This window comes from Pieris napi, chromosome 14, assembly GCF_905475465.1.
Source record: "Pieris napi chromosome 14, ilPieNapi1.2, whole genome shotgun sequence".
Classification (NCBI taxonomy): Eukaryota; Metazoa; Arthropoda; class Insecta; order Lepidoptera; family Pieridae; genus Pieris; species Pieris napi.
This window is the reverse complement of record NC_062247.1, coordinates 3,520,294-3,530,330: the sequence shown is the minus strand read 5'-3', so window position 1 is coordinate 3,530,330 and position 10,037 is coordinate 3,520,294. Positions and strand designations below refer to the sequence as shown.

At 35.6% G+C, this 10,037-nt stretch overlaps 1 protein-coding gene across 1 annotated transcript; it reads right to left on the bottom strand.

The window, feature by feature from the left end:
• Nucleotides 1–313: 313 nt before the first annotated feature.
• On the bottom strand, nucleotides 314–5,023 carry LOC125056317 (myrosinase 1-like). Its single transcript, XM_047659360.1, has 6 exons — nucleotides 4,964–5,023; nucleotides 4,657–4,793; nucleotides 3,553–4,217; nucleotides 2,507–2,815; nucleotides 2,194–2,435; nucleotides 314–496 (listed from the first exon to the last, which is right to left on the bottom strand). The coding sequence occupies exons 1-6, from the start codon at nucleotides 4,984–4,986 to the stop codon at nucleotides 334–336; spliced, it is 1,539 nt and encodes a 512-aa protein (XP_047515316.1). The 5' UTR covers nucleotides 4,987–5,023; the 3' UTR covers nucleotides 314–333.
• Between the last annotated feature and the right edge of the window lie 5,014 nt (nucleotides 5,024–10,037).

Sequence of the window (10,037 nt, the reverse complement as noted above, 5' to 3'; positions counted from 1 at the left end):
CATAAAATGACTGCTTCACGACTGATTTGAGAGCGACCGCCGATGCGGAAACCGCTGTGTGAGTTCGAAAAGTGAGTTACAGTTGAGTTACATAATACATACCATATAATATTTTATTGAACATACTGGCAACAAAAACGGTTTGTTCTGGACAACTCAGTTTAAAATTTGTATTTTAATTTTTATCGAATATTCTACCACTTTGGAAAAAAAATCCGAGTCAATTGTAATTTAAGAAAAATTATTGCCATTAAGAATTTTTCACCATAATCATGCTATCACTTACAAGGATGTCAAAATAAACAGTCATATATACAATCAATTATATGTTATTTAATGGCCTTCATCAATAGTCATAGGTACAGACATATCCGGTTCATAATGCATGTCAAGTTCTCTGGTACGTATGAGTTCTTTATAGAAGTATGCAGATTTGCGTGCTGTGCGCGTTCTCTCCGGAATTGAGAAATTTACTTCATACAGACCGAATCGATCACTGAAAAAAAAACAAATTCAATTATAGGCAAACATTTTAGTGTCTTCTCTCAGCTGGGGATACAAAGTATGAAATATTCCATGCTGTTCTCTTGATTGTAGTATTGGACGCACCCACATACTACGGTGCCTTCTACGCCTACGCTTGCATAATAATAGTACAAGTAGCAGTGTTTCTTCATCTAATTCCATCTTGTAAATGAACTCGCATCAGTATTATTTTGCGGTCGAACACAACTGCTCCAAGCAGTCGTAGTCGACTGTACAATGCGGTCGTGTTGCAGTCGTGTACGACTTCAACGCGACCGCTCTAGAGCAGTCGGTCTCGGCTACAACATGCAGTCCGTCTATGGCCAGCATAACATACACTATATTATAGTTGTTTCAAGATATAGCCAATGGCGATTTTTCAACATTAACGTCTTCTATATACTTCTCCAGTACAAGTGACAATAACAATCAATCGTTTTGCATTTGATATAAAAGATGCAAGATGGAAAGGACCAAGTGGAAGAAGAAAAGGGAACCCTAATAAAGGTGGATAGAAGATATAGTAACGTTAGCGAATCGACTGAAGAAAGAAAGTCATGGATTATTTTGAAAAAGCTGGAGGAGGTCTTTACCCGTGAAGGGGTTCCGATCAATGGTACTGAAGGAAGTTAGGATATCGAATAACACGAAAAAAACATTATATACCAAATCTAATCTGTATACTCAACATTTGTAAAGAAAAACGCTTTTTACCGGATTAAAGTTATGTATTATTATAAATTTACAACTATTTGACATAATTTTAAATTTATCCGACGTTTCGCGTGCTTTACAGCGTGCGTGGTCACGGTGACTGAAGACAAAAGATGTTGAATGTCAAAAAGTATCACAGCTGCAGAGAAAGTTGCATTATCTGTATTTATTTCCCCGGAGTTGGTATCGACTAAAAGATGGAGGGTTTTGGCAAAAATGGCTCACGGTGTCCTCTATTTTCGCGGATTGTTTTTCTTTTTGAGATTTTAATTTGGATATTATTGGATCCCAGGTGTTTGACAATTTTAGGCCGTCTTCTCTATTGAAATTGGGGTGTTTTTTGATTTCAATGGCTTCGCGTTCCAATCTTGGGAAGAATCTTTTCTCTTTCGCAAGTACTTTCGGTTGGTCAAAGCGTATGTAGTGACCAACCGCCATTTTTGCCAAAAACCCTCCATCTTTTAGTCGATACCAACTCCGGGGAAATAAATACAGATAATGCAACTTTCTCTGCAGCTGTGATACTTTTTGACATTCAACATCTTTTGTCTTCAGTCACCGTGACCACGCACGCTGTAGAGCACGCAAAACGTCGGATAAATTTAAAATTATGTCAAATAGTTGTAAATTTATAATAATACATAACTTTAATCCGGTAAAAAGCGTTTTTCTTTAAATGTGTAAGGGTTATGTTAATCAAAGACAATACAACATTTGTAAAGTTAAGAAATAAACGGGATTTATTAGTATGTTTTTATACAAAAAATATATTCTTTAGCTACTTTACTACATAAGAATCCCTTGCATAAAAACAATCAAAAAGTAGCGTAACATATATTTTGCCTTAAATTACTGCCAATTAAAAATCGGAATTGTTTTGGATAGAGGAGTTTTCTGTATTTGTATCACTCATTGTTATATAAATAGTAGACGTAACCCAATTCAAATACTTACTTATAACCCTGCATCCATTCAAAATTGTCCATAAGACTCCATGCAGTGTAAACTTGTACGTCAGATCCTTCATCCATAGCATCCAACATGGCTTCTAAATAACGTTTATAGAACGATACCCTGGTATCATCTTCAAGACCCGCAGTTATCTGCATGCATCCATTTTCAGTAATAAAAACTGGGGGATTACCATAATCTTCCCGGATTTTAGTTAAAAGTTTGTAGAAACCTTCGGGTACAACCTTAAAATTTTAATGGTAAAATAGTATTTAAGAGAATTTTACCTGACCCTATCAGAGTTTTAAGAACATACCTTTAGCCAAGGGGACCCAATATCTTCCCATTCATTAGATTTATACGTTATTACGCCCATATCATCATAATAAGATGGAGATACATGGTATCCATTTACAGATTCGTTTCTGACAATAAGGGAAGAAGTGTAATGGTTGAGACCGAAGAAGTCTGAACTTCCTTTAATCATGTCAATTTCTTCGGCTGTGAATTCGGGAAGTCTTGATCTAAAGAATCCTTGCTCTGCACTATTGGCTGCAACTCTTTCTTTCATAACAGCTGGGAAATCACCGCTTTCGGAAAAGATGGGATGGGCATATTGTCCCCACTAAAAGTTTATTATTAGGAATTTAAGATATTTTCTTGACTCCTAATAGTTTATAATAACTAGAAAAAATCTTTAATTCCTTTTTTTTACTCGTTTTGTTATTTTCCAAGGGCGTGTTAAAGTTTCATTTTAACGTTAATTGGTCCGGTACCAGGAGTGGTTCAGCCCTGCGATTCTGTAACTCACTTCACGAACTCACATAGCGGTTTTCGCATCGGCGGTCGCTCTCAAATCAGTCGTGAAACAGTCATTTTATGATTTGGCATTCTGAAAAGGTGGGAGCTTGTAGTTTATTGTTTATCAGAATGCCAAATCATAAAATGACTGTTTCACGACTGATTTGAGAGCGACCGCCGATGCGAAAACCGCTGTGTGAGTTCGTGAAGTGAGTTACAGAATCGCAGGGCAGATTACCTATCAAATTTCGTATAAAGATTTTAATTTACATTTTTTATAAAAGTATATATTTTATAAAAAACCAAATACCCAAGAAAACTTCTAATAAAACTAGCTATAATGTTATGCGGACCTAGTTACAAGTTATACTAAAAAGTTATAGAAGCTCAAGTAAAATATAACAAACCTTGGCAAAGAAGATTGCGAATACATACTATACGTACGATTTACGGGACCTATTATAAATTTAAATAATATTTTTCAAATCGTTTTACTAATTTTGTGTGTTAATTTTTAAATAGAACTAAGGGATTCGGTGGAAGGGAATGAAAAACCCTTACCTCAAATTGGTTTGCATCTTCAGCCGCCTCAATATCGTTTTCAGTCTCTGGTTCATGCCAGGTAGCACTCACCACAATTCCTATTGTTCCACCCTGTTTTGGTCTATATTCGTTATTGTACAAGTGATAGGCCTTCGCGTGTGCTACTAATAAATTCTTAGCACACAAATACTCTGCGTACCCAGACATGTTATACAAAGGCGCCATTGAAGCTCCAGCATAACCTTGATAACAAACTTCTCTCGGCTCGTTTATTGTGAACCAGAATTTTACTCTATCTCCAAAGGCTTCGAAGGCAATCCTTGCATAATCTGTGAACCAGTCAACTATATGTGGGTTGGTCCAACCACCAAGATCCTGCAATTTTTGGGATAAATCCCAATGGTACAGCGTAATCATTGGCTCTATGTTATACTTAAGCATTTCGTTGATTAAATTATTGTAGTAGTTTAAGCCAGCTTCGTTGACTTGGTCTGAGAAACTAGTCGGTAAAATTCTTGGCCAGGAGAGAGAAAATCTGTAGAAATCGAGTCCAAGTTCTCTCATCATTTCTACGTCTCTTTTATAGTTGTAGTAGGAATTTCCTGCAATGTCGCCAGTATCACAGTTTTTTACTGCGCATGGTCTCGCATGCGTCAAACGATCCCAGATGCCTTCGGCCTTTCCTAAAAAATTGGTAAAGGTAAGTAGTTAGCAGTGGCGTAACAATAGGGTGACAGGGCTGACAAAATGCCACGGGCCCCCAACCCAATAGGGTCTATGTTCTATGGATAAATGTGAAGTCTTCAATAAGCATTGCTAGCGTGGGGACTACAGACCATTCCATCTCGCCTAAGAGAGGAGGCCTATGGTTATTAGTGGGACATATTCGACGTGTGATTGAGTACGCTGAAAATCTCGAAGTTTATTAAAATTAAACGGAACGCACTCATAGGGCCCCATCAAAAGAATTTGCCACGAGCCCCAGATGGTATAGTTACGCCACTGGTAGCTACTTGCACCCTATGCAAAAGATGTTCAGTAAGATTTTTACAGAAAATGATTGGAAACTAAAATTGGTTAATATACCTACTTCCAAAATCATATTTGTGAATATTTCCTTACCGTCATCGTTCCAAGCTCCTTCTACTTGGTACGACGAAGTGGCCGTGCCAAATAGAAATCCTTCTGGGAACTTTCTTTTTTCATGGCGAATATTTTTTAAATCTTTTCCATATGATAGGGCAATAATCAGGACCAAACTAAAACGGATAGTAATAATTAAGTAATTAAATTACGTTACGTGTAAACAAAATAAAGCAAAATTAAAGATGAAGTATATACATTTACTAGAAATTGTGTGCGTAGTACTATCGTTTATTTAATAGTTAAGAAGATGCTTAATCATTATTTAATCGTTACTTGTACTTACAAGAGTCCTGTTAATCGAGCCATCGTTGCTTTTGAAACAGTGCTTTAATAAATGTAAGACATTCTTTTATATAATAGGTAGGTCTGATAATATTATAGATATATTTTCATGATGGACATATCTAAATCTAATGTATAAAAACCCGTGTCTTATTATTAATAACTCGTTGATACTATTCATTAAGATTATTTCCTGTATTATCTTTGTATTCACTAAGAAAAATTTAATAAATACACAATACAATCAACCAAAATTCCACCCGTATCACCTAGATGAGCGTTTTTAAGGCAGTTTTTGTCGCGTACTACCACTGTGTGGAACCAGCTGGCCACTGAAGTATTTTTTAAAGAATTAATTAAGAACCAATTCGGTCCTTCAAGAAAAGAGCGTACCAATTCTTAAAAGGCCAATAACGCACTTGCGAGTTCCTGGCAATGACAGTGTCTATGGGCAGTGTTATCACTGAACATCAGAAGAGCCTCCGGCCCGTTTTCCCCCCTGTTATATAAATTAAAATAATATTACAATATTTTGTATACAGATTAGTACTTCCAGATATCTTCTAACACAAGTATTAACTTCTTAATAATATATTTCATTTCTAATTGAATATTATTAATTCTACTATGAATAATAATATAATCTAATTAAGAAAAAATAATAATAAAATGAAATTAATATGTAATAATTTTGTTATGTTAAGATTCAGCAACTGAAAAACAGGACAAATATCGGCAAAGATTCAATTCACAAAACCTATATCCGATGCATGAAAGACCAACGCGACGGCCCAATGTGTTTGCAAAACATTATATATTATCGTATTAAGTATTATTTAAATACATTGTATTAACAGAGAAACAGCTGTTTAATTACTAAATGAATATTAAGTATCTCATGTAAATATCTGGCACGAATACAAACATAAAATTCTTCTTACACCTTGATCCGTTTCCCCAATAATAAATTGATGGATAATAACTTTTATATTCAATTCAATTCAAAATCATTTATTCATAAAGGTGTGTTACCTTATGAACGTCAAAAATAAATATATATGAAATGCTTCTAATTTTACATTTACTGCCAGTTCTCAAATCAAGGGCGTAAGAAATGGGAATAAACTCTCCGCCACTCTTTTTAATCGCCAAGTTTTTTTGTTTTACACAACGTATGTAAGGTTCTGCAACCGTTACACCATGTTCCACATGATATCTTAAGTAATAAATAGTAAATTAATAATAATAAAATAAATTAAAAACCTAGGTTTGTCCTCTATCAGCAGGAGGCATCTTCTGAAGACCATTGTTTCTATGCTATAATAAACAAACGCATAGTAAACCTCATCCCACGCCCTTGATTTGGGAACTGGCAGTAAGTGTAAAATTAGAAGCATTTAATATGTGTTTCTTTTTGACGTTTTGATTTGATTTGGTTTGTTTTGAACAATCTTAAATTCTTCTGTCTAAATACTTCATCATAATTCCGATATGACCTAGCATGTGCCAGCAGTAAATTTTTACTACATTTATACCAATACAATAACATTTAGAACCACATCCGGCGCTATACAATTGCTTTCGTATACAAATTCACAAATCTGATGCGGTTCATTAATCGTGGTCCAGTATTTTAACCTGTCACCAAAAAGTTCCTATGAAACCTTTGCGTAGTCCCCAAACCAGTCAGCAAAGTAAGGGTTAGCTACACCTTCCAGGTCTGATAATTTTTGAGGTAAATCCCAATGGTAAAGTGTAACGATAGGCAGGTTTTGTTCTGGGGTCTCGATCTCGAGTAGCCCGGAACCGCAGGTCATGAATGAGCTCTCTATGTCGGATAAGCCCGGGTGTCTTGGGTAGAATGCCTGGCGAACCCCGAGGGCCCATCTTAAGGGCGTGTGAACTGTGAAGGGCTGAGGATTTGAATGTAGACCCAGCCCCACAGGTCCCGTGTCAAGCTGGACATCCTTGCCGCGGGACTGTGTATACGCATGTTCACCTCAATTAAAAAGATGGAGGTTATGTTATATATTTTAAAGAATTCACATTCTTTTAATACCCCCCATAAATATTATCCCCTATCAAGAAAAACTAAATTATATAACATGTTATCTCATCTTGTATTTGTTTGGGGTTTTAAGATAAAGTTCACTGAAAAGATTACATAATCTTTGATATAAGTTGAGTGGTTTTTTTAAAGTACTGATTATTCGATATTTATACAGAAATAATATTGACTTGGGATCTGTCTTTTTGGATGGATCTTAATGATAAAGAACGATTAAACGTTTATTTCTTAAAATTAAAGTTCATATAAAATAACAAATAAATAAAATAAATCAGTGGCGCTACAACTTATCTAGGTCTGGGCCTCAGATTTCTGTATCTATTTCATGATCGTTTCTCAATCTAATAGGCAAGTAGGTGATCAGCCTCATGTGCCTGACACACGACGTCGACTATTTTAATCTAAGGCAAGCCGGTTTCCTCACGATATTTTCCTTCACCATTCGAGCGAATGTTAAAAGCGCACATACAAAGAAAGTCCATTGGTGCACAATCGAACCTACGACCTCAGGGGAGAGACTCACACGCTGAAGTCGATAAGGTCTGCTCTAGTCATACATGAAACAATGTTTATTTTTGAAATTGAACAAATTGAAGAGCGTACCATTACCTATAGGCCAGCAACATACTTGCAAGCAACCTATTGTGTCGCAGGTGTTGCAGGGTGGCGGTTATCACCAAACTCTAAGTGGCCTCTTAGTTTACCTCCTGTCAGATAAAATAACACAAATAAAACACTAAACCTTAGATATGAAAAGAATTGGCACTTTTTTGATACCAAGATATACATGATAACCCCTATCAAGAAAAACAAAATTATATAACATTTTATCTCATCTAAAAAGAATAGCTAAAAAGATACATAATCTATTATATAAGTTGAGTGTTTTTCGAAGATTGATAATTCGATATTTACAAAAAAAATTGACAAGAAATGGATCTTCGTGATAAAGAACGATTTAACGTTTATTTCTATTAAAGTCTATAAAAAATACAAAATATAATATTTCCAGATTATAAGCAGTATTATTATATTATATAATAATATTGCTTGTAATATATATTATTATTGGCTAATATGCTATCTCTTTTAAGCATCACGAATGACGTAATAAATTGTTTATTTATGAATTTCATTGAAAATTCGATCTAGTAAAGGTAATAATGTATAATAATTAAATAAAAGATAAGTTTAAGGGAAATGATAACATAATAGCATTTCCCTTACTGTATTTATACTCATATTATAAGGTTGAAGAGTTTGTAATATGAACACGCTAGTAACACAACCAAAATTACTTAACTCCTACCTCTCCTATGTATCGATAAAACTGTACATTGACAACGATTTCACATAACGACCTGGAAACGTCAGCTTCCATATTGAAATTAATTCATTTGTTTTTGTTGTGGTAAAAATGTCGCAGTGTCGTGTAACGTGGCAACGGATTTCTGGTGAACAAAAAAACAAAAGGAACCGAAATCTGACTTTATTTATAATTGATTGTTTAATATGGCCTGACACGAGATAAGTCTAAAATGTCCGGTAAGTGTTTTATTGTATAATTTTATTATAAATAATAGTTATGTCCCTACATAGTGTAGTCTTTATTCTCTACAGTGGCATGGTAAAAAATCAGGCATCCAATGGCACAGCTTTATGGATCTTGTCTACACATTACGGCATAAGTTGACTTTTTTTTTCTTTTAGTTTCTCTTGCGACATTAAGAACAAGACGACGTTAAGTCTGACTCTCGTACGTAATAAATGACATAATTGTCATGTCATAATTCTAGTCTCCATTCTGAATCTCACCTCAAGGAGTTTCTATTCCCTCACGATTTTCCTATTTTATATATCCCCATATTATTCTTATTTTTACAAGCAAGTCTTAAATTCGTACACATAAGTGAAATCGGTTTATAGCCTGGATTCGACCACTGAAAGATGGCACGCCTAACAACCAGTATAGCACATAGTGGTGGTTAATTAATAATACTTGGTACTGCACATTGAAACGTACATTACATGGTACATATTAAAACGGTTACTTTATTTAGTTTACATTTATGACTAAAGCTTCCTTTAATCAGTCAATTAACTCAAAGCACTGTTTTTTGATACATTACAGTTACTAATCTACCTTAAGGGCTCATGCCCACGAGACGGTTTCAACACGGCCCGGTTTTTGCCCGCCGCCGGGTAGAAACCGTCCGAGCTTGCATGCAAGACGGTTTGTACACGACCCGGTTTCATCGAGGTGCCGTCTTCATACGCTCTTTTCATTTAATGAATAATTGTGGACGTATAAAATGTTGAGTGTTAAAAAGAGGCAACGTATTATTGCGTGGTACATGTATAAAAAGCTAAAAAAAGACGAGAAAAAATACATAGACGACATTGGGTACCTCCCATGTTAACAGAAAGAGAAGATCATGGTACATTTCATACGCTCATTCAGAAGCAACTATGACGAGAAATTTAAGAAGTACTTTCGAATGAAAAAAGAAACATTATAAAAATGTTACATATTTTGGAACCCAAACTTTAAAACATGAAGAAACAAATATGCGCGTAGTATATCTTCAATTAATAATTCCTGGTCGACTTCAATAATTATATAATATAATATTGCGTTGTGCGTACTGCGTAGGTAGTCGGCACGCGCCGGGTGTAGGCCCAGTCTCGTGTACATGCGCTCATACACTGCCATACTCCACTGCGCACCGGGCGTAGACGCGGCGAGCACCGTGCCCGGTTGCGCGGAAAGCCGGAGCTAGCGCCGGCGTTGTGTGCATGGCGTCATAGTGTCCGATACAAGACTGTCATACGGACATAGTCCCGGTTTTTCGCCGGATCTAGGCCCGGCTAAAAACCGGGTCGTGGGCATGAGCCGTTAGTGTTCATTCAATGGACTACATACATTTCGAACAAAGCCACATTTTAAAGACCTTTTTATACATTTATGTTTGATTCGTGTGGTTTTACTTATATTTAACATTTACAT